The following is a 25,605-nucleotide window of genomic DNA, read 5'->3' as shown; positions in this document are numbered from 1 at the left end:
AAAGTTTCATTTCTCCCTGAACATGTGGAATTACCATTGTTTTAACAGTTTATGATTAAGTAATAAGTTGGTCCTTCTTGTCAAATCTGTAAAAATTGATATATTGTATTATTCAAACAATAAAAAACAAAAATAGTGAGTGATGGACATCATCGACTCTCTCATGTGCATATCACTGAGTTGTGCATTTAACTGTTTTGTGAAAAATAAGCGAAACTTAAAAAATGTCATAACTTTCTTATTTTACATCCGATTTCGATGAAATTTGCAGCGTTATGTTTGTTTGATTTTTTTTTATCGATTCAAATCAACAATTTTCTGGGGTGGACTTGACCTTTAAATAAGAGTGAATGATTGCTTCCTGTGTTCCTTCCTTGCTCCTACAGATTAGCCACGAGGAAAAATTGAAATGTAATGAAATATTAAATAGAGTTTGACAACCTATCAGTTTCAATACATACCTGTATAAAAAACAACACACATTTGAAGACTTATCTGTACACACCCCCCCCCCCCACCACCAGGAAGCCCCCCACCAGGAAGTGATATTGACTTTGGTGAAGGGGAGGGGGCTAGATCAGTATTATTCTATGAGTTTTGTAACAATTATATGAATTAATTTGAAAATCTTTATTTTTTTAAAATACCTTTTTCATTTAGTTTTTTTTAGATAAATGAATGTTTGTTAATTAGATTTTGTGTTCCCTATACAGTACAACGCACATCATCGGAACAAGTAAAGCTCATACAATGAATCTGTACAACAGAGCCCGTTTCATAAAGAGTTAAACTATGGTAACTTTGCCATTATGGCAACTACCATGGAAACCTTAATTCTGATTGACAGCTGAGCCATGTTACCATGGTAGTTGCCATTATGGCAAAGTAACAACAGTTGCAAGTCCCTTATGAAATGGGCCCAGATCTGGTGGTGGTACAAAAGGAGAAATAAAAGATTTTCTACGAGCCATATAATGGAATGTTATGCGCAAATGGATGAATTAAACATATGAAGCATAATGCCGCTGAGGTGGAAGGAAAAACCTTGTTTCAAAGTTCAGGTCAAATTATTCAGTGAAAAAAATGGATGCCAATACACTTTATCCAACAGAATAGTCAAGATAGATGACTGGTTTGGACAGGATTACCATTGGATTTAAGAACAAAATATACCCCCAGTGATGATGCCCCCTTCATAATTGTGCAGATTCAGCCTTCTGTTGGAAATAGAAAGTTGTGAAAGACTTGTGCTATTGTATTCTTCTATCGTATTTATTTAAATGTAATATTTACTGCAATATCTTATCCATTGAGTAATACATTAGAATGTGATCATGCTTTGGCCACTTTTGGAAGAATAAAATAAGTTTATTCGCAATTCCTTAATTATTAGCACATGTTCTTTAGCTGTACACAGGCACGGATCCAGGATTGCCAGATTGTATTTTGTCCTGATTATATGACAAGCCCCCACCCCCCAAAAAAAGAAAAAATAATTGCTTTAAAAAAGGCATTGGTCTCCAGAAAAGTTGCCACTCCATTTTAAAGGGGGTTCCTGCAACTCCCCCCTCCCCCCCACCACTGGATCTGTGCCTGGTATGCCACTCAAACTTTCAATTGTTTTACAGGTATGTATTGGGGGTTATTGAATTGAAAGAAGAAAAAAAGTGCCTTGAAAACCAAAAGGCGTTTCTCTCCAAACTCCCAGGTGGAATTTAATAACATATCTGCATAATCATTCATATATAAGTGTCACAGCATCATGGGCCCATTGCAGAAAGACTTTCACAGACAGCTCATATCAAATTGTTTCCCTCTTATCACAAGTGTGCATTCTGGGGCCCAATTTCAACAATAACAATTTCAATAACAAATTTGCAATACAGTGTCCGATTGGCCAGTAGTGAAATTGGTTTAGAAATTAAGCATTTGTCATTATCATATTAAAGTCTTTATAAAACGGATCCCTTGACTTTTCTTGCCTCTCTTTTAAGCAATGGTCCCCTGGAAAGCTGTGTGAAGTTCAACTCTTTCTCGGGTACCTCTGTTCATTCTAGACATCCCACTCGTATTTCACAACCTTCAAGATCATCACCCGCCTAACTCTCTTGGCCCATTTTCATTAAAGTATCTTTACAAGGCAAGACAACTTCATGAGGCACCATTTTGTAAATCAATTCATATTTTCCTACTTCACATATTTCGTTCGGACATAGTTATTTCAATTTAGTTAAATCTTTGATTTATAATTTGCATGACGGTATTTGTAAATATATTTTTCACAAAATTATCACGATTAGGTTTACAATTAAGTTGTCAAATAATCCCAATAAACTATATACACAATATAATTTCATTGTGAAACCACTTTGTGCTTAAATTCTTTTCAGAAAATCTATGCAAAAGGTGCCTCATCTCATTAATTGGCAATACAAACAACAATCCTTGCAAAATTCTTTTCATGAAACTGGGCCCGTCTCCTTTGAAATTGCAACAGAAACTTGGGTTTCCAGTTCACCAACTCAAGATAAAGATATCAATTCTTTATTACTAAACATACATGTATTTCAATGCAAGGTGAATACTTTGCAATTCTTATATAATGGAAAATATTCTCCGATATTAATTTCACCATTTATTGGAAATCTAAATTTGCACTTATTCAAAGCTCTTTCCTTCAGTTTCCCGTTCACTCAAGTAATCCATCACAAATTACAACATGCTCTTTCGTTCTTCCTCTACTTCTATTTCTCCATCATCTGTGGCTCAAATCTACTTTTGAAGATGATTGTGAAAGACCATGGTTTATGCATATTTGTGAATCCAGTGTCCTTGATTTAGTGCGTACACTGAAAACGGTGCATCTTCATCAAACAGTGCCAACTTTGCACTACACGACTTAAATTACCCCAGTTTATTCAAATCAATTTATATAAATCATGCATGGGGGATACTATCACTGCTCTGATACTCTAACTGAGAACAATTTACAAATGCTAGACTACACAATATGAAATGTTTTATTATGTACATTCAATTTAATGCAAATATGCTTTTCATGTACAGCACATATGGCTACAAAGCCATGTATAATAAATAAAAGTTCCCAAAATACAAGAATCTTTTATTGGAAAAGGAAATGGCTAAAACAACAGAGACGTCACTAAAAATTGATAAACATGAAGGAAAAATCATCTTGAATGGGCACTTTCAGGCACAAAAGGATATTTTCTATGGTTGAAAATTGTTGGTAAAAAAAAGGAATTGCTACGTCTGTTTGAACAGTGGCATCTCTGTTGAAAGTATTGGCACACACTAATATTCATGTGCATTTCCTGCACTAATGATTGTTATTCACGACTCCTAAATTAAATTGGGGAAGAACAGAGAAGGGTACTGAGGATTAAGTAGAGAAGGATATTGAGGAGTAAGTAGGGGGGAGGGGAGAAATTAAAGGATGAGGGATGTTGGGGAGGAACGAGGAGAGGGGAGGGATATCAGGGGAGATGAACCAGAGAGAAGGAAAATCAGAGATGGAAAGTTGGAACAGAAAAATTTACAATACACATAAATGTAAATTCTCTATGAGGCCACAACCATCAGAATTGTCTCTATTTTATCACAATCTGTATACCATGTATTTATCTTACCCCCCCCCCCCCATCCCAAATGAATTATTCAAGATTAACAGAAAAACAGCGATGACATTCAATAGAATTGATGCATATGTGCATGTAGTACTCAATGAGTGTTTTCTTTTGAAATCAGCTTCAAAATTCTGTGGACCATCATATAATCTGACATTAGTTCAACTTGCAATATGACGATCCTTTCTTCGATATCAGTCTCGAGATAGGACAACCTGAACTTGAGTTAACAGACCATCGCTTTCGTCATGAATCAGCAGACTTTTGAATAGATTCCCATAAATATGACAGGATATGGACATATAAATCACATACCCAATGATCGTGGATGATCACTCAGTCTTCTTTGCAAACAAACCTCAGGGACAATGGTTACTGTTGGGTAAACATATAAATGCATGGTACAAATTTCAACATTTTCAATATGATTATATGTTTAGATGAATATTGAAACAAGTATTTACACTCCTATTCCAGGGAAAAGGACTTTTTCATATCTTGAAAAATACATTATATACAAGGATGCAATCAATAAGACATTATGACACAACTTCAGGACATAATCTAACACTTAATGGATCACCAATTCCTACAAAATATTACCCACCAATGCTGAAGAGGTGATCAAATTATACAACACAAGCTTTAAGCTTGAAAACTTACCTTTTTATACAAAAACTTGGTTGATACAGTATACAAAAGGCAGATTTTAATATGATCATACTGTCAGTATATTTCCAGGTACAACAGAGACAGAACTCGTAGGAAATACCCTTCTTTCCACAATCGCCCCAGCCCCTCAAAAAAAAATCAAAAAAATCTACATCTAGTCAGCCTCATATATGATCTTGGAGAGGATGTCAAGAAGCCAATATAATCGAGGTTCAAGACCCATTGTATATCACAAGAAAAGAGAAGTGAAGTCTTTAGAAATAGATGATTACCTCTTAATATAGGTATTCTCTGAAGATACAACAAACATTGAAAGTTTTATCTATCAACGGTTTAGTACGCTTTCCCCTTTGATAAAAATTCAACTTTCAATTTTTTTTAGAGCAGATCAACCCCCACTCCTTTTTTGGTGGTGGCAAACTTAATATTCATGTACAACAATTATTCATATCATGATATAACAAGCAAGCTGATTGAGTTACCGTATTAATTAGCTCACTGGCATGCAACTGATGCAAGGCAACCCTGCATGCAAAATTGCTAACTATAACACGACTCGTTTCACAAGCAAATTGTCATCAAGAAATGAAATATTTTCCATGACTTTCTTGAAATTCCCTGATTGATTTCGTATGAATGTATGTATAGAAACACCTGTAAAAATGCACCCAGGCATTGATAAATACATACATTTATATACGTGTACGGTGTGATATAGGGAACCCTTAGGCACAGATTTATTAGATCTCTGTTTATACCCAGAATAGCCAAACAGGTTGTACCAGCTGATCATGCAGTCGGCCTTGCATAAAATATTATCCTTCTCCAATCCAACACAGCGAGCCCTAGGGAAAAAAGGCAGGTCTTTCATATGGTCAGAGATGGAATCCATGACCTTCTCTTCATAAGGTAGGCAAAACTACCACTGCTCAGTTGAACATGAGATGCCAATGATAAATACAACTGGGTTAGTAGAGACTTTGAAGTTTGAAGTGATAATAAAAATGCATGTCAATTAAAATCAGGATCTAATATGTCCATTAGCTTTCCGCACAAGATACATGTACAATACTTGTAAAAGTATGGAACTGTATGCAAAATGAATTCAACTTTGCTAGCATCCAGTCAAGACAACAAAGTTTTTGAAAATAGTTCATAATACTTTTTCTAATATGAATTAATATGATTGTACTTAATTGGATATTTCCGCTATGACAGTGCTAATAACTACCAGTATAAATTATTCAAGTGAAAGCTCAGATTTTTAAATCTCATTTTCTTAAAATGAATGTTAGGTCTAAGAATTATCAGCGATTATCATGGCATTATTACCAATGAAAAAAAGATAATGTAATAAACTTTAAATCTAGCATACGGCAACAACTTTTAAGTCAACTGTTCCAACCTCATCAGGAAAACATCTCCGCATCACCAAAGATTCTCGTTGGAAGACCCCCCCCCAAAAAAAAAAAAAATAATAATAATAAATGAAGAAATAAATTTAATCAGTAATCACCACTTCTAGTGGCTGTATTTCATTTTTTTTTATAGTTGTCAAATTTTTTCTCCTATCCCACTCTTCAATAACGAGATAGGGGACAGAATTTGACAATAATAGTAATGGTGGTCTTTCTACTTGGGTGATCGCTGGTGGCAGTTGTAGACCATCTACAACTGCTATCAAATCAAATCCAATAATGCAACACTGATTGAATAGCTATTCCACTTTAGACTCTTCATTTCATACAAACTGAAAATTTGATTTTGTACTATAAGCAGTCTGACTCATCCTTTGACGAAGAGTTGCAAAAGACATTTGGTATCCTCATTGCTGAAATATATTTTCCTGGAAGCTGGTGATGATACATGTACATCTAATAAATTCTGATGAAAATGTCCAATACCAATTAGTGTTTTAAACATACTATGAATAGGGGTTCAAAATATGTTAAACTCTAACTCTATATTTTTATGGTCATTGTATTTATATTCATATCTCCTGTGGTAAAAAATAGATTGTGGGTACAAGTATTACATAAGGAAAACCTATACATATTTTATGCATAATCAAACCACAAAAACTTGAAATCAGTATGCAACTACCTATGTTACTATGTTACTTGTATGTTACCTACAAAGCTGTCGGTAATAAAAAAAAAAAAACACCATTTAACATACATAGACCTAATAGTAAACTGAACACAATGCACTAAAAATCAATCAAAGCCCTGCAATCAATTGAGAATTTTCAATTACTGGTCTGCTCATTGTAACAGAAAGTAAATATTGATATGGTACAAGACAAATTCTTATTTCATATTTAAAATCAATTGCAAATACGATTCCTGCACCCCCATACAAAGGTCAGTTTCAAGGGTACTTCAGATCATCTCAAGAAAGTTCTGTTTATTCTCACTCTCTTCCCCTCCCCTTCTCACTCTTCATATCTCCTCCCTTCTCTAATTTCCTTGTCTTTCTCTTCTGAATAACCAATCATTCACACTTTCCCTTTAACTTGCATTTTGCTCGAAAATGTATTAAACAGTTAAAATCCAGAACATGAAGTACGGTAGTGCTCAAGCAAACAGGAAAAAATAAGAGTAGAAGAAAAGGAATCTTCCAAATCCCATGCAATTCGTTGGTTACATAACTTTACAAAGAATTTTATTTTACATAATTGAATTTGAAAAAAAAGAAGGGTTTAATCAATCCTAACACAAAATATAAAAGAACTCAGAACCAGAATCAAATCTACATTTTACAATAATAAAAATATCACTAGTCACCCTACTAGTGTTTGAACTGTCCGTGCAATTATTGCAAGCACAACGCAAAATGAATTTCTATCTGAAAAATGATGATGTGCAGTATTTAATTAAATTGAGGTAAATATCCCTTATACTGAGAGCAACAAATCAAGATTGTTCAATACAAATTATTTCTAAATACACCTTTCTTACTTTTTGTGCATGATGCAATAAAAATCTGTTTATAAATCGAGTAATTTGCAAAGTGGAAACTTACATGTATTAACTATTCTCAACATGTATGTATCCATGATTATTGTTTCTATCTATACATATTTTTAATATTTCTATTGTGCAAACTTATGATCACCTATGGACGAATATTTAAACAGTAATAACGAAAAATACACCTCCTTAATGAGAGAGAGAAAACAAAATTGTTGCTTCAATATCAATACATTGAGTCTCATATTATGGATGTCCCAGATTGACCCAACCTCCTTTACCAAGTCTCCCAGAAAGGACTGAGCAGATGCTTCTCTGGTTGTTGAAATATCAAGCACATATCATCAATAGGGTAGAACAATCCCAACATTTTTGTATAACTATGCTTCGGCCTATTCATCCAGGATTGCCTTGACAGCTGTGACCAAAAGGTAATCTTTTGAACAAGAAGCAAACGGTGAGATGACAACCAAGCACACACTTCCTGAAGGTTTAACAGCATATGGCACAGCAGTAATCCAGTGACCTTGCTCTCCATCTATGTTATTGTGAAAGTGCCTTTGGTTCAGCTCTTATCCTCATTACCTGGAGACCGTTGCATGTAAGTTTTTGGCACTGAAAAGTTGTAAATATCCAGCACTGACCAGCAGTCACCATAGTGACAGTTGTGACTTTATGTATGAGCAATCATTTAAGAATTCTCAGTTGTCGGATGAAAGATTATGAAACAATTTCAAATGACAATCATAATAAATGACCTCCTTCCTTTGCAAGTCAAGCAAAGAGAACAAAATATACCATTTGCCTGATATCTCTTAATCATTCATCTGTATGGGCTTTGTTCATTTCAAAGTCAATGAAACAGTATCAAAACATTGATTTTTATAATAAACAAAATAAACTAACAGGTTAAAAGAATTTGGTGGACATAATTTAGAAACTAAGCAGTAATTCAAATTGATATCTTTCATGAGTTTGTCAATATTTTGTATTTATACAGAGAAAATTTCAAGGTTGGAGTTTCAACTCTACAAGCAAGACAATGTACACTAGAAACTGAAGACACAATGAATGAGTAGATATGACTATAAAGTAGCATGTACTTTGCAAGCACAAACATGCTACAAAAATGTGCTTGGTGTTGACAATGATAATAATGTACACATTCTTGATTCTTTATACTGCCATGAAATCAATTAATCACAGAAAAGCTTACCTAATAATACATGTACATTTATACAGAACTTTCATGTCTACAACATAACAAGCACCGAAACTGCATTGAGTATGCATGGAACAAATAATTCTCAGCGAAAATAATTCTATGCAAGTATGTATGATTTTAGATCTATCTGAAGGGAAAAAAGAAAAATAACATCTTCAAGGAAAATGTGAATGGGTAGAGATATTACACTTACAATATAATTTAAAGATCCTTTTAGTGAACATAAGTAGAACACACTGCCAAATGGCTTCAATAAGAAGATACTACATGTACTAGGTGGGTAGTTATAAAGACAAATTACAGATAAAACTAAAAAAATACATTTACAATATACATTTGATTCATAAAGTACATTTATTCACTGTGCCATCACAATGTACATGCATGTAATATCCAAATAAATGCAAAAGGCAGTACACTATTACACAAAGTTTATCCACTAGATAAGATACTCATTACCTCACCTCAAAACAGATCATATGTAGCACTAGTAAGTCGAATCATGAAGTTATTTACACATTTCAAATAGGCATTTAAATGACAACATAACCTTTCAATTGTTCCTCTGCATTATCGAGATTATCTGCATTGAACTTCTCCAAGATAATAGCCATTCCAAGATCTCCAGAATGCATTTCTGGGTTAGCTCCAGTCAGTTCTGTTCTCTCCATCTATGATCTATTTACGTAATATATTAAATAAAAATAAGTGGTATTGAAATTTAAAATGGTATTGAAGTAAACAAATGCCATTTCAAAATGGCAAACAAAAATTAAATACCAGTGATGAAACAAAATGGTTGTTAGAACTTTATTTTTTATAAAAATACTACCTTAAAAATGTAAAATCATGTAGATGCAGCTTTTCAAAATTTTCTATAGAAATAGCTTTTCAGGGACTGGCAGTAACAAATATTTTCCAGCTTTATTGTAAACCATTTTGTTTTCTAAAAACTAACTGTGAGAAATTATGAACTTTCGTGCATCAATTTTCTGCAGTTATTTATCAAATTGATTTTCATAAAGAAATGAATAATTGTTACTAGATTAAAATGAATGGAATTTTATCCTTGACTTAAAGGTCTATTCAAAGGTGACATATAAAATGCTAACAACAAAAACAAATGGAGAATAGCTGAATGTTTAAGGGTTCGGAGGCCAGTGGATGTTTGGTAACAATGAAGTCACTTCATAACACTGGTACTATGTACCTCTGTTTTATTCTATGGCTAGGTGAGGTGTACAGAGGCAGTGTAACAAACCAACAAAACGTTGGATGTCACACTGCACAACAAGGATAGATCCTAGAATGTTTCCTCAAGCCAAGTTAATATATAAAGCATTTTATGAATTTGAGGTGCTTAGGTATATAGGTCTGCATTAGTCTATAGCTATGTGAGGCAAAAAGAGGTAGAGACGATAAGTTCATTTTGTTTCCTTGAATGATAATTCTGACAAAGCTTTCATAAGGCACAAATTTGTATTTTTAGATACTGATTGTCAAAGACTGGGTGTACCATTAGAAAACAATGTGCTGTTTTTGGAAACAAATTACATTGAATTTTCTGACACAATATATTTAAAAGGGACAAAAATCTCTTGACAGTTTTTACAACTGGTATATTTTTCAAATTTAATAAAATTTCCTAGTAAGGGTAGTTATACTATACTTGAAATTAAACTCAACTGAGCCATCACAAAAGTGGCTGTGTGAATTTCTGATACTTCTGTTCTTGGAATACTGAAATAGACAACCCCCCAAAAAAGTGTAAAATTTGTATCATCTTACCTTATCAAGCAATCGTGGAGCAGGGTTAATTATCTGCAGGTGGTGGTGGTATTGGAACTGGTAAGCTGCTGGCTTCCTCATCTGCTTCACCTCCTGGTACTTCTGGATTCTCTATCGCCTCATCATCAGACGCTTCATCAATCTGAATGAACTCCATCTCTTCTAATCCTTTGAACGCACTGGCAATGTCATCCTCCTTCAAAACAAATACTTCCTCCTTCTTCCCTTCTGGATTCTTCACTGGACTTTCTTCCTTGACTTCCTTATCATCACTTATTACAGGAAGTGCTTCTCCACTAGTACCTTGGAGGAAATCATCCAAGGAAGACATCGTTTTTTCTTCTGCAGGAGGCTCTTTGGGTTGATCTCTGGATCTGCGGGTTGGTCTTTTACCAATCATGGGTTGTGGTCTCTGGGCCAAAGTTGATGATCTTGTTGACCTGTTTCTAATGGTTACAGTAGGTTCAGACTCAGTAGTAGTCGCAGCTGTAGCACCTTCAGCAGTAGGAGTTGTAGGTGTCCCTTGAGCGGATTTGCCACGTAGTAAAGTGGTTGGAATCAAGCGTTTGGAACCAATCTTGATGCTCAGTTTGTTGGGATCCTTCTTTGCAGGAGCATCACTGCTTCCTTGAGTTGTTTCCTTCCTCAGCTCCAAGGGTGCTTCTGGGGCAGCTTCTTTAGCAGCTTCTTCAGAAGGCTCCTGCTCCTTGTTAAACTTGAACTTTCCGAATCCACCAGACTGTTTTGCTGAAACCTTGACATCTGTAACTTCAGTCTTTATCTGCTTGCTCTGTTTGTCTTCAGGTACCTCTTCGGCTTTTCGTTTGTTTCCTTTCTCCTCCCTGTCACCTTCTTCCTTGGTGAAGATTGGTGCATTGGTTGAAGATGCAGCTTTCTCCAGCTCTAATTGCTTCTCATAATGCTTGTTCTCATCCAACAGTTTCTATAAACATATATCATTGAATAAATAAGGATATTAAGCAGCCTTACATTATTTTCAAGCATTCAGAAAGCAGTACAAAATACCCATTCTAATCAAACATTCCACATTGAAAAAAAAATTATATATCTAAGCATCCATTGTATGTTGAGATGTCATAGGACTAGGAGCATAGAATTATCAAAAGAATTCCCTGTAATTCTATCTTACTGATGATACATGATTGCAGAGGGAATTATAATATCCTCTAAACCTTGTTATAGTATAAATCTAATACAAGAATTTGAAATGTTTATAAACATAAGAGAATTAAGAACTGGGAAAGTTAACATCACCAAGGCTTTGTTGCATAAAAACTGAACATCAAATACAACTATGGAATTACCATTGATTGTAAATTGCAAAATTTCACTACTACAGTGGTAGTTCCATATCATGGAAATGCATGTAATATGAATAAGATTAGTCCACTGTGTCCACAAGTTTCTCTTATACTGACAAAGATATGACAAGGATATGAAATTACCTGATATGCAAAATTGTGACTGTGGCCCTTCATGTGTTCCATCCCAGCAATACCATCACCGGAGAAAACCTTACAAAGACGACAGTAATATCCATTCACTGGCATCATGAACTCGGCTCCTGGTTAAAAAAAAAAATAAGTTCTTGATCATAAATCTTGTACAGTAATAGGTAAAACACAATAAAAAGTTGGGAAGTCAGACTTCATACTTTTCATGTAGCCAAAGTTGAAATACTTGAATAAGGTGTAATCTACCTGTAAGACACAATAGGGATGGAACTTGGAGAAACTAGGACAAGACTCCACACTTATCCTTGTTTTTTTCAAAGACAGAAGGCAATGGGTAAAGAGGATATGCTTAATTTCACAATCTTCTGCGACCATAAAGGCCACATCACATACATGTACTGTTAACAAAAAAATTAAGAAACTGATGCATATGTCTACATATTTTTTTTTAAAACTTGCCCTTCATCTGGTTTATGGACAACCAGACAATTGGTGGTTACCTATTTTTTAACTCCTGAATATTGAATTTTGGACTGTTTGACACCATCTGACAAAAATTATTAGATAAAAGGCTAAAAGTATAGAAGTATAGAAAGGGAGTACGTGACAGGGCCTTCAATAACTGTTCTTAACACCATTTTTGGTAATAAAGTGGAAGCATAAATTTGAATTGTAAGAATTTACCTTTTATAGGTGCAGGGATGAGACCTTCTGTTGATCCTCCAGATTTCTCAGATTTGGCCTCACTTGACATCCATGGTCTATCCATAGCATCAATCAACTGAAAGATATACATCAAAACTCTCTCTTTCAATAGAAATCCACATAACATTCTCAATGGCTATATTCAAAATCATGTTTAACTTGCAACATGCTATAACACACACCAAACAGACATGAATAGCATTGTTGAATTACATACCCACACTGGTGAATATCATCATTCTATTATATACATTGATAAATGGCTTATATAAAGGAGAAAATATTATTTTCACAAAGACATGTCTGTAACTTGAAATGCAAAATAGACACTGATGCATGAAATCAAGCCAGCAAAATAGACAATATAGAATTACATGTATAGCAAAGGTCATGCTTCATTTGTATCTGACTATCTAGGTTAGATCTACTTTGTAATATTCTAAAAGAATATGACAAGCTTAGTAACACACACTTCATCTAAAAAAATAATGTAGAAGAGCATCATCGATATTCAGCTCTCTTTTTATTTCCTAGTCAATGCTCAACAGGGGGTGGTCCCATCTCTACAGCATGCCAATCTTACAATTCTCACTGATCAATAACCAGAATTAACCAAACCTGAGTAATAAATCTGGTTCAAGAATTGACAAAAACTGAAAGCATTAATAAGGAAAAAAAATCACATTCTTATTTTCATAAAAAGTCAAGTCTCTAAATATTAAAACTCCCCAGCAAGTCAATTAGGGGATGTATATTTACAATTGATTCTAACTTTGGTACGCTGTATAGTACACACTTACAGTTACGCTCAATTGAACATTTGACAGTATCTTTGTGTTACAAGGTCGACAACTAATTAATACTCATATCCAGTGGTGACAGCTAAAAGAATATATTTGTTCTGAAATGCATAACTTCAGCCATGTAGAAGATCTTACATTTCACTTGTAATTCCTTAAGAAATTTATATTGACCATGAACACTCAAGAGCAACTCCTCAGTGCTTCACTATCATAATGGGGTCGTTTGTGAATAATCGGGATATTTATAGCAAACAAACAGCATCTTTATTCAGTTGAAAACTGTATTTAGCCTCTTGTTTCTTATCATTCATCTACATGAGCACGATAAATAAATAATAATAATTTTAAAAATAACAAGGGGGTAAAGCTTGTCTAGAAACTAAAAAGGATGTAAAATTGTAATTCTTCATGCAATTGGATATCTCCAAAAAGATATCAAATTGTAAAGACATCAACTGAGGACAAAACTCAAAGGGGGGCATTCTTCATATCACCCCCTCCCCCCCCCCAAAAAAAAAAAAAACCCAAACTTAGGCAACACATTTCATATTCCCAATGTTTGAAAATGTATGCTGTTTAAATCTTTCTTTCTTTTTCTTTTTAAGAAGTCAATTACTATCCCAAGGGGAATCAACAGGTGATGTTATTTACTTCCAAATTCAGAAAATTCAAGCAAGATTATCATAAACCATTATTGCTAGCTCATATCTTTTATCAAGCTCGAGTGAGCTCATAAAATGCTAAAATTTTATGACCCAGTCAAAACTATGATAATTGATATAGTAGCATCTAAAAAAATTTTTATAAAATGCATGTATACTCACTGGTACTGCTGAAGCTCCTCAAAATAATTAAAAGGCCAAAAACAAAACTGAAAAACAATCTTACCTTCATATGCTTCTTTGAGTGAAGATGAATGAAGAACTCGTTCAGATTTCGCAACGCCTTCAGGCAAACTTTACACCAATGGTCTCCATCATCAAAGTAGGTGAACTGGAACCGAGCCTTGCTCTCCTTTTCCTTCTCTTTCTCCCGTTCCCTCTCTTCCTTATAGTCAGCTGAGCTCCGCTTGCTGCGATGAGATGAACTCTACAATATTCAACATAATATAAAAAGGAGAAAAAAGTTTAAAAGGGATACAGAAAATTGTGCAGGTATTCAACTAACAAATTCAAATTTAGTGATTGGAAGGATCACCCTCTAGCTTTGAGAGTTTTCAAAATTATTAAACCCAACTTTATTTCCAGTTTTAAATAGAACTATTAAATGCTACTCAACATGCAAATTACCTCAAAACTTATCAAAGGGTGTATTTTTTCTTGACTTTGGTAAAAAGCTCACAAAAGGGTGATCCTACCTTATCAATCACCTTAAATAAAAAAGGCAGGATATCAAGATACACAAGATTGTATTACCTGTTCTTTAAACTTTCTGCTAGACGACATGATGTATAAATTTTACCTTCTTTCATTTCCATCAAATAGCTCTTCTCTGGCCTTAGCTGGTAATACCCCTTGGCAGACAAGGAACAGACATATATGTTAACAAATGCTTTTTTTTCTTCATAATTTACATAAAAGGCAGAAATGTTCCAGTGAGAATTCATACAGGGAGTAAAAAAAAAAGGTCATCTAGGACATCAAAGAGCTGGAAAGTATAAAATTTAAAGTGAAATTATTCTTTTCAATAATCAACACCATACACTTTTCTATCAGTTCAAACCAACGTTAACCACACTATGATGTGTCTGGTCTGAAGAAAAGTAAATAAATCTACTTCAAACATAAACAATGAATGCTTCTATCAAGAAAAACTTGGTAAATTATTTATCAAAATCAACAGAGAAAATCAATCAAATTGCAAGATTTTAATTGAAAGTATAGGAAGCAGAAACTAGATGTTTGCAAAAAATGGGTATAACACACACAGATATTTGATTTAGAACATAATTTTTCAATTGAACCATCAGACTTGCTGAGCATTTTCCATTTACTTTAATTCATAGCCATCTTGGTCTTTCTTTCCAAAATATAATATGAAAAGCTTGCTGTTTTTAGGGATTGATATCCATTTTGTTTCAATATCAATATTCTTTTAAAATTGAATTTCATCAAATATATCATAGATTTATGAGAAGCTCAAAATAAACTTTTGCAAGTATCAATCGAATTCCATCTACATATAGATATCAAGTATTCAAACATTTGAATAACTTCAATAATAGAAGTTTGCACCATACCTTTTCTCTCTCCCCGTCTCTGTCATCTCTGCCTGAGCTTGATCTGTCTGTAGACAAGCTTCGCTGTTCCTTTCCGTCGCGGCTTTCTGATCCACTTTTCTCAGCATCCCTGTCATATCCTTTGGTTCCAACATCTGCATAGGCCTTCCTCAGAGATCTGATCTGGTCGGAAATCTCTTGTTGTAGTTTGCTGTTGTGCGCAATCTGGGGATCTTTGTGTCCCTCCTTTGAGTGCTTCATGCGCCTCATCAGGTCTCCTTGCTGCTTCCTCAATGATTCAAGCGCTCTCTGGAGAAGTACCAACTTCTTCTGGATCTTGTCTTTTTCTTCTCTTAGCTTCTGTTGTCTGCGTGCTTCACCAGACTTTTCTGCATCCAGTCTCTTTGCCTCCTGTCTCCTCATTAATTCCCAATCATGTATGAGCTTTTCTTCCTCCCTTCGTATTTTCTCTTCCTGACGCTTATTTATTTCCTTGACCTGCAGTAGCTTTTCTTCTTCCCTCCTTATCTTTTCTTCCATTGTCTTCAAGGCAACCTCTCTCATCAGCCACTCTTGTTCTTTCTTCAGCATCTCCTTTCTCCTTTTCTCCTTCTCTTTCTCTTCTTTTATTTGCATTTCCATCCTTATCTGTTCCTCTATTCGTCTACGCTCTGCCATCTCCCAACTTTGAGGCTTGTAGTAATCTCCTTCTTGATAAGGCTTCTCCTGTGCCGACCATTTCCCACCAGCTGGTTCTCTGGTGACATGTCTCTTTCCTTCCTGTTCCTCAGGGTCATCTTCTTGTGTATCAGGAAGCAACACTATCCTTCTTTTTGACTCTGATCTTGATGAAGATGGTGTTTGGGCAACTTTTATCTTGATATTGGCAAGTTCCGCATACTGCTGATGCTTCTTAGGTGTATCATGAGCGAGCTCTTCATCACTCACAGGCTCCGTTAAAGGACTCTTAGAGCCACCTTTTCTTCTTTCCTTCTGTTCCAGGTCATCTTTGAGTCCCTTCTTTGTTGGCCGTTTTTCACTTTCAGAAGACTTCATTTTTAAAGCAGCTTTCTCTTCCTTCAGCTTTTTCTTTTCTGCTTTCTTTTTCTTTTTCTTACTTAGTTTTTTAGTAGACTTGTCCTCAGCAGTGCTGACTGGCGGCACTTGTAGTCCAGTATCAAGGAAAGAAGCAGTTTGATTCAAACCATCCATCTTGTATTCAGAAGAAGTTGAAGCAATAGTGGCACCTTCATTTTTTGCTGCGTGCAAAGTTTGACTTTGCTGAGCTTGAATTCGCTGTGCACTAACATACTCTGATACTTGTTCGTAATCACTCTTTGGCACTAGCTGTTCTACAGATTTTGGCTGAGTTTTATTTTCATGAATTCCCAATTTTTTTTCAAGTTCAACCTTTTTGGCCATGTCAAAGTCAAAGCCAATAGCAGAGAGAATTTTTTGGATATGATTAGAATCTACAGAAGAGCCTGCTTGAGTTGTTACAGGTTTAGCTTCTGGGATATATTCATCTGGTGCAGATGCTTGTACTTGTCCTGAGTAGAGCTGCTCTTGAGTTTGGAATGCAGCTTGTTGACTTTGGTTCATGTATTGATTTGGATTGGCATATTGTGAACTCTGCTGAGGTTCACCATATAAGAAGCTATCCTCTTCTTCTGTAGCTGCTGTTGTCCCTGACAGGAACGGAATATGTGGAGATGGCATTGCCCCACTCTGGAATGCTGACTGGCCACTGAATCCTTCAGAAGACTGATCTGGCTGTTTCTTTCCAAGTACAGCTGACAACTCGGGTGTCATCTTCAGACCAGACTGCTGGAGAATGGTTGCTAGATTCTGATTAGGTTGTTGGGATGCTTGTGGCTGTGTGTTCTGATGGGAAGTATCTCCAAGTCCTGGGATTGAGGAATTCATGGCCGCTGAAGGTATACCTCCAAGACCAGTAACAGATGAAGTCATTATCCCTCCAGCTCCAAGTACTTGCGGGTTGTGATAGCCTACATCAAGACCAGGTATGGAGGATTGTTGTCCTCCAATAGCACCATGAGCAAATAGGCCTTGGGCACCTACAGGGAACTCAAGTTGATTTCCCAGACCAGGAATAGAAGTATTTTGTGAGTTGAAAAATCCCAAACTTTGTTGTTGCTGCTGCTGTTGCTGAAGAAATAGTTGTTGTTGGAGCTGTTGTTGAATAAGGTTTTGTTGTTGCTGCTGCTGCAGCAACAGTTGCTGTTGTTCTTGCTCTTGTTTCTGCTGTTGTTGAGCACTAATTGCAGAGAGGAGAGTTGCTAAGGACTGAGAGGTCTGGTCACCTTGAGGAACGAGATTAGCTAGTACTGATGACAATTGAGCCAAATCAGGACCACTAACACTTGGGGCAGGTTGTGCACTTGCTGCTACTGCTGGTCCCTGTGGGTCTGGAGCATCACTTGCTGTGGGCTCTTCTGCTTTTACATCCAAATCCATTTTCTTCTTCTTCAAAATTGATTTCAGAGGTTTTGCAGCAGCAAGAGGCAAAGGGGCTGTTAGTTTCGTCTCTGGTTCAGTTGAGGCAGTTACTGTCAATGGGGGCATATCATAGATTGGTCCAGAATACACCTTGCTTTTCATTGGTTTTGTCAGTTGCTTTAATCCAAGCGGATCAGGCAGCCCGCCAGCTTTTGCAAAAGTATCTCCTTTTTTACCCGGCTTAGGAGGTTCCTCTTCAACATGCTTTCCAGTGAATATATCATATGTTTTCTCTGCTTGTACTTTAAGTGGTTCAGACTCAACTTTTTCAGCTGGTACTTCACCAGATGTTGCCTTTCCAACTTCCTTCTGAGTACTTTTACCATCACCCTTTGACTTGGTATCTTTCACTTTCTTTTTACTTTTCTCAGGAGACTTGCTCCTACTTGAAGACCTTGAGGAACTGTAGCTAGAGCTTGACCCTGAGCTGCTGCTACTATATGAAGAATACGAACTGGATCTACTTCTACTTCTGCGTTTATCATGCCTTGATTGGCGCCTTTCTCTCGACCTAGACCTTGATCTACTTCTTCTCCTATCATGTCTATAATCTCTTTGATATTTCCTTCTACCATCTAGGTAGGTTCCCCCTCTACCTCCCCTGAATGAAAGTGTTGGTCTGTAATAACCCCTCTCTCTACTAGCTGACCTAGATCTTCTTCTTCTTCTCTCTCTGCTATTTGATCTAGAATCTTTCCTTCTTTTCTCTCTACTATCTGATTGATCTCTTCTGTGCCGATCTTTCCCATGTTTTTCTCTCTTTCCTCTTTCCCTGCTTCTACTTCTACTTCTACTTGGACTCAGGCTTCTATTTCGTCTTTTGGGTTTGCCCTTTTTCTTTGTTTCTGATTTATTTTGTTTATCGTCAGATTTAGATTTGTCTTTTGATTCTTCCTTTGACTTAGTTTCACCTATCAATCCCTGTAATTTAGCTGTGTCAGTTTTATTGTACTTTACATCCTTAACAATCTGTCCCATATGTAAAGATGGGTCTCTCTTTTTGACAGTCTTTACAATCTCAGCTTTCGGTTCGGGCATTTTGGCAGATTTTGGTACCAAAATAAGATGTTTATCGGAACCTTCATCATCACTGTCCCATTTGGACTTAGGAATAGTTACAACAGACACTGCTGGAACTTCATTTCCTGGTTCAGAGGCATCTTGCGACTTCCCACTGCTTTGTTCGCTATGTGGGTCCACTTCCTTTGGCATTGCTTCTGGATGAGCATGAACAGTTGGACCAGTCATGACATGAGCTGCCGGAAACATTTTTGGAGCTGCAGTTGTAACAGGTGCAGGTTTGTCTTGTGCTTGAAAGGTGATGACAAGATCCTGTTTTGGCTCATTCACTGGGATTCTGAAAAAAAGTCAGTCACAAGAAATCATTCACCATAAATACATTGAATCATTATCTATAATCTAAAGACACCACCCCCCCACAAGAAAAAAATTTACACTTTAATACCGTCTTATACGGATACTTTGAAAATGATGATCTTGACTAGCAAGTAATGTATGAGGGGGTGGGAAAAAAATCATATATACATTTAAATGCTATTAGTACAAAATTTCATCCCTTAACATTTCTATGTGTTTTTCCATGTTTATGATTCGTTAAAAACAGTAATGAAGGCTGCACCAAAATAAAAAAGTACTTGATGCATTTTCTTACTTTTCTTCTTCATTCTCTGGTGGTGGAATATCAGCATAAAGATCAAAGTCTTCATCAGCTATGGCATGTAGCTTGTCTTTCGTCCTTGACCTTTTTGAGGCAGCTGCTGCTGAAGCGTGAGCCTTAGGAGCAAATGCTTGCTTATCTGCAGCAGGCGTCTCCAGAGGACGGCCCAAACGATCAGTAGGTACATTAGGTGAAGGACCCAATCGCTCTTGGGGGGCAGCTACTGATGGCCCAAGCCTTTCTGCAGGAGCTACCACAGAAGGACCAAGACGATTAGCAGCAGCACCCAGAGCAGAAGGGACAGGTGGTCCAAGACGATCTGCAGGAGCAGAGACAGGTGGTCCAAGTCTTTCTGCTGCATCCTTCGTCTGAGGGACTGCTGGTCCAAGACGGTCAATAGCAGAATGGGGACCATCCTTCTCTGGGCATTGGTCATTGGTCACAGTTATGACAAGTGAAGTTTTTGGATCTTCCTGTTTCATCATCATCTCCTATTAGGAATATATTGAAGACAACACAAATGTGAGAATGTGCTTTCTTTATGCATTATTCATTAATTTTTGTTAAGTGCAATCTGCCAAAAGAATAGCATTGTAAGAAAGATGAAAAATGATTGAGCATAGCATTATTTTCAATTGAAATTGAACACTCCGAATTTATTATTTGTAACACCCTAAAATTCATGAGATCTCCTCCAAAGTATATACCGATCATGACACTTCTCTTACGTACAGATTTATAAAAAAAATCGCATATAATGGAGTGAAACAACATTTCAAGAAAATGAAATTTACAGCAAATGTTTTTTAATCTTGCAACTATGATCAAATTTTAACTGTTTTGATATGATACAGTGAATGTACTTAAAAAAATATGCTGTTCTTTTATTATTTATTTCTCCAAATCATTACCATTTCAGTAAAAAGTATACAAATAATGAATGTTCCAGAGTGCAATGGACAGAATACTTCATGAGGTGAAAGATGAAATGATCAATTCAACTCGGCTACGCCTCATTGAATGGATGACTCATTTCATATTTCACCGAATAGAAGTATCCTGTCCATTGCATGAATGAAAAAGAACATTCATTATTTATTTTATACGACACCTAAAAATAGATCCTTGTCATTTGGCTTTTAATCTTATATTTAAACTTGAATGCAAAAGTGCATCATCAGTGCAAACACGGTCTGTTGATTGTCACATACAAACAAGCGCACTGTAAGCAGTTTAAACACGATTGTGTTTTTACATAATGTACTGCTGGTGGTCTTAGCACGCATGTGCAATGGACAAAATTGCATGGATCCAAAATTGCACCATTGATGATATCATTGTAAAATGGACTGAATGATCAACGTCAAGCTACCAATCAAATGACAAGGATCTATCTAGGTGTCATATAATATGTGCTTATACGTGCCTGTGCTAGTTTCCTATTTATGCTTTTACTTCTTCTGTACCATTTGTAATCTTCCCTAAATATAGAAATTTAGAATCAACTGGCACTATGATCACATCTATACAGTATTGTAAAAGCTGAATACTACAGCTAAAAGCATGGTAAAAGATTTCATTGTCAAAGCAGCCCATATTCAAGTTCATCATTGTACACATAACTATATTACGCTATTAAATATAATTATGCTGTATTTATCTAGGTTCCCTTCAAAGACAGTGGAATATGCAAACCAATCCTTGACTAACTGAATATAATCAAGATACCGCGGTCTCATGAAACAAACTCTTTCACATTCATCCTACTGAAAGAGCCCTGGAAAATGCCCATTCATTGAGTTAAAAGCTCGTAAAATGTAGATCATTTAGGCAGTAAAATGCAAAAAGTAGTCTAAAAAAATCTATTTTATTGCCTGCAGTTGGTCTATGGGTCATCATAGCACTACAAAAACTCAACCTGAAAACCAATCAGGTAACTCTGCAAAGTGCCAACATAATTTTCTTTTAATCCCATTCAAGCGAAATCTGAATTAGAAAATATGTGAAAATCGCGATGACTTAGGCCTATTTGATTTTTTTTAATTCATGCAAGGTTAACTTTTCTGTAATTTAAAGGTTTAATACTTATCTAAGTTGCCAAGAGTAGGCCTATCTCTAAAAGAGAAATACAAAGAACAAAACTTGCTAACAATTGGGTCAATTATTAGAGCTTTAAGAAAACTCCTAATTTTCAAGTTGACAATCGTCATTATTTAGCAAATCTTACTTCCAGAATGCATCCAATCAATTTCAACTTAAGAATGGACTTACAAAAAAAAATGAATGACACTATTTTTAAAACTATCTGATCCATAAATGCCAGTCAATATCTAAGTTTAACTTATGATAGATGCACAGCACATTGGGAATTACCACATCTGTCGCATTGGGCTCCCGTCCTTTGAGATCAGGTGCTTGCTGATCTCTTGGAAGTGAGGAACTTCTTGACCTAGATTCACGTTCTCTGGCATCTTCCATCATAGATCTCTCTCCATATGTAGGTCCAAGCCTCTGCATTCTTTCAAACCCTCTTTCAGTATCTCTTTGAAGTGCAGACCCACTCCTATGTGGATCCCGTTCCTCTCTTAGACTAGACATTTGATCCATTTTCCTATCTTGCAAGTCCCTACTACTTGATCTTGGGCCTTGAATACTCCCTTGAGCTTCATTCTTAATAACTTTTGGATCATGGTCAGGGCTTAAATCAATATCAGAAAGGTTTTTCTCACGACCCCTTTCATTGGGGGTCAATTCGATATCAGACATGTTGCTCCTACGGCCACTGCGATCAGGGCTAAGATCTATATCGGATTGTGATTCTCGTTTATTACCGGATTGAGAATCAGGATTCTCACATTCGTATTCAAATTCATCTTCTTGGAATGGTTCCGGACTTCCTTCTCTATTCCCCCTATCATCTGTTTCCCTTGTTTGATACATTCTATATTCTTCCTCTTCCAACTCGGTTGTTGGATAATTTGTTGAAAAATACTCTGGACTGCTTTCATTAGGGCTCTTAAAATCTGATTTGTATCTGTCGGACCTTCCCATATCTGGATAATAATCTCTTTGCCCTGGGCCCTGCCTTCTTTCTCTTTCCATGTAACTTTCCCTTTCAAACCTGCCATCACCTGGCCCTTGCACAGCATGGTACTGGCTTGGATAATTCCCTACCCCACTTTGCCCAGACCCTGTCGTCCCTGCAATTTGTGTAAAACCATGTCCTGCTGGCCTGTGACTGTGCATATGCATTTGTCCTTGTTCTACAAATTCTGCACTTTGCCTTTGGCCTACATACATTGCACTTGTAGAATAATTTCCTACATTTCTATTCATATCCTGTACACTCCCAGTCCCACTAAAGTCAGGTCCCATTTGTGGAATTTCATTTTCACCCATTATCCGCGCTCTGTTCCGCGGATCTGAAGGACGCGTATCGTTCATGCCTGATGACGGTAGCGGTCCGGTGTCCGGTATGTAGCCGCTACTCCCACGTCCACGTTGTTGAGCTCCACCTGCTCCACTATGGCTGTCAATGCCCGTCGGCCTAGACGCACCTCCTCGAAATCCACCACGATGTTGCTCGAATCCCCTTCCACGTCCTCCAGCATATCCTCGCCCCATGGGCGGTCTAGAATATCCTCTTCTCATTCTCCAACAAAAGTTTTCCCCAGCTCTAAGAAAACAGGTCGAAAATTGTCACTTTTCATCACGATACTCCAGGGGAGAACAATCAGAACGGTGCCATTTTAGTTCAAGTATCGATATGATATATATGACGACTTGTATACCGTATACATACAGGGTTCAACAAGAGATGGCGCACGTGTATTTTTAGAGCTACAGTATACACACCACATGCATCACACATGCAGTGAACGATATTGATTGAGAGGTATCCTGGTCCAAGAAGCTAAGAGAGAGGCATTATTGTTCATGATTAACAATAATAATTCAAAATGGAGCTTGAAGAGCAGACATTGCAGCTGATAGATGCAGTTAATATCACAATGAACCCAGAGATTGATCAAGAAAGCCGGAGTAAAGCTTACCAGGTGAGATTATTAATTATCATCAAATCATTAATCAATCATGCCCCCACAATCCACATGAGTGATTTCAACTTCAGTTGAACTGAAGTTCAGTGTTGACCTCTAGTCTCATTTTTTTGGTGTTAGACTTTTAGACCAATATTTAGATGAGTATAATTACACCAAACATAAAATGTATGGTGGGGTGTCCAAACTTCGCGGACTTTTCAACTTTGTTCACAAAATATTTACAAAATTATACAAAACCAATTGATTTCAAGAAATATCACATTGACGCCCGGGGGGGGGGGGGGGCACTTACATTGACGAGTGGATACCATGCGCGACCAAAAAAATTGTAAAAAGGATGTCTTTTTCAAGATAGGGCACGTTACGTACGTAATAAGGGTGTCAAAAACACTAATGAAAAAAGGGTAGGCCCTATATCCACCCAAGGGTTCATTACATGCCGCCGCGCACAGAAAATTCGGTTACAGCCCGATAGACCGCGGGTCCGATAGACCGCGGGTCCGATAGTCCGCGGGTCCGATAGTCCGCGGGTCCGATAGACCGCGGGTCCGATAGACCGCGGGTCCGATAGACCGCGGGTCCGATAGTCCGCGGGTCCGATAGACCGCGGGTCCGATAGACCGCGGGTCCGATAGTCCGCGGGTCCGATAGACCGCGGGTCCGATAGACCGCGGGTCCGATAGTCCGCGGTGTGTGTAAAATTATGATCAGGATATAGTGAGATCCAATGTCATCAAGAGGTCAAAAGGCCAATGATACGAGTCCATGGGGTTCTATAACGATGACCCAAAGGACAATCGCCCCCTGACATCTACTTCAAGGAAAATATTATTCCCATATTTTTATCGTGCAGGGACTGTTACCCCCCCCCCCCCCCCCGGAAATTTACCCTCTAGACGCCATACGGAGCCTCTAAAATGCCATCGACTTGACGACATGGCGAGATACTTTATCTTGCCTTGTCGACTAAATAAGCTTATTATGTCCATGTGTCCGCATGGCGCGATACGTTATCCTGCCAAGTCAGTCCACTTATAAAAAGTTATATGTCAACATGGCGAGATATTTTATCTTGCCAAGTCGACTACATGTCAGCAAGGCGATATATCGGGATTCTCGCCGGGACTTGTACACTTCATATCTCGCCATGTGGACATATCGACTTGACAAGATAGAATATATCGCTATGTCGAAATAATAAGCGTATTAATTACTTAGGCGGTGGAAGCGGGGGGGGGGGGGTATTTCCCCTCTAAATTTGAGGTGGGGGACGGTCCCCCCTAGATTTTTAGTTGAGAACCTTTTTGTTTGCTTTTCAATTTGTTTTCTACGTCCACCCCCCCTAAATTGAGGTGGGCCCCCCCTAAAATCTTTTTGTCCCCCCCCCCCTAATTTTGGTTGATAACCTTTTTTTTTCTTGTCAAGAAATTTTGGTGGTCCCTCCTATAAATTTTGGTTGATTTGCTTGTCAAAATTTTTACCTGTGTCCATCCCAAAATTTCAGGTGGACCCCCTATTTTTTTTTGCCTTCCGCCACCAATGATTAATTAAGACATGGCAAGATAAAGTACCACGCCATGTCTTCACGTTGATGGCAGTTTCAAGGCTCCGTACTAGGGGTAATTATCCGGGGTAATTGTCTGGAGAGTAAATTTCCGGGGGGGGGGGGGGGGTAACAGTCCCCGGCGGTAAAAATATGGGGATAATGTTTTCCTTGAAGTAGTTGTCAGGGGGTGATTGCCCTAATTGGGTTATTGTTATAGAACCCAGGCGCGGATCCAGGATTTCGTGGGGAGGGAGGGGGGAATTTGACTTGATTTTTGGCGCCCATGTGTACTTTT

General features: G+C 37.1%; 1 protein-coding gene and 1 non-coding gene across 3 annotated transcripts; both read right to left on the bottom strand.

Moving 5' to 3' along the window:
- Window positions 1-3,016: 3,016 nt before the first annotated feature.
- LOC129264950 (serine/arginine repetitive matrix protein 2-like) lies at window positions 3,017-23,515 on the bottom strand. 2 transcript variants are annotated; one of them, XR_010294075.1, is made up of 9 exons: window positions 22,077-23,515; window positions 19,698-20,194; window positions 15,527-19,382; window positions 14,703-14,800; window positions 14,176-14,376; window positions 12,464-12,560; window positions 11,771-11,889; window positions 10,305-11,247; window positions 7,002-9,194 (listed from the first exon to the last, which is right to left on the bottom strand). XR_010294075.1 is itself a non-coding variant. In XM_054902918.2 (8 exons), exons 1-7 carry the CDS (start codon window positions 23,352-23,354, stop codon window positions 10,330-10,332), a joined length of 6,966 nt encoding a protein of 2,321 aa, XP_054758893.2. In that variant the 5' UTR covers window positions 23,355-23,515; the 3' UTR covers window positions 3,017-9,194; window positions 10,305-10,329. The 2 variants fall into 2 exon arrangements, 1 of the variants encoding a protein (XP_054758893.2); XM_054902918.2 differs by lacking the exon at window positions 14,703-14,800 and having other exon boundaries at window positions 3,017-9,194.
- On the bottom strand, window positions 9,653-9,834 carry LOC129266072 (small nucleolar RNA SNORA23). Its single transcript, XR_008585039.2, has one exon. It is a non-coding gene; the product is annotated as a small nucleolar RNA SNORA23 (small nucleolar RNA).
- Window positions 23,516-25,605: the final 2,090 nt, after the last annotated feature.

Source organism: Lytechinus pictus, chromosome 7, assembly GCF_037042905.1.
Source record: "Lytechinus pictus isolate F3 Inbred chromosome 7, Lp3.0, whole genome shotgun sequence".
Lineage (NCBI taxonomy): Eukaryota > Metazoa > Echinodermata > Echinoidea > Temnopleuroida > Toxopneustidae > Lytechinus > Lytechinus pictus.
Note: the sequence above shows the minus strand (reverse complement) of the source record. Positions and strands in the feature narration are given on the sequence as shown.

Coding starts and splice junctions, on each gene's coding strand:
- LOC129264950 (XM_054902918.2), bottom strand. CDS start 23,354: ATGAGAAGAGGATATTCTAGACCGCCCATGGGGCGAGGATATGCTGGA. Junction 14,377..15,526: donor GAGACGGGGAGAGAGAAAAG/GTATGGTGCAAA, acceptor TGAATATTGTAG/AGTTCATCTCATCGCAGCAA. Junction 12,561..14,175: donor ACTCAAAGAAGCATATGAAG/GTAAGATTGTTT, acceptor TATATCTTTCAG/TTGATTGATGCTATGGATAG.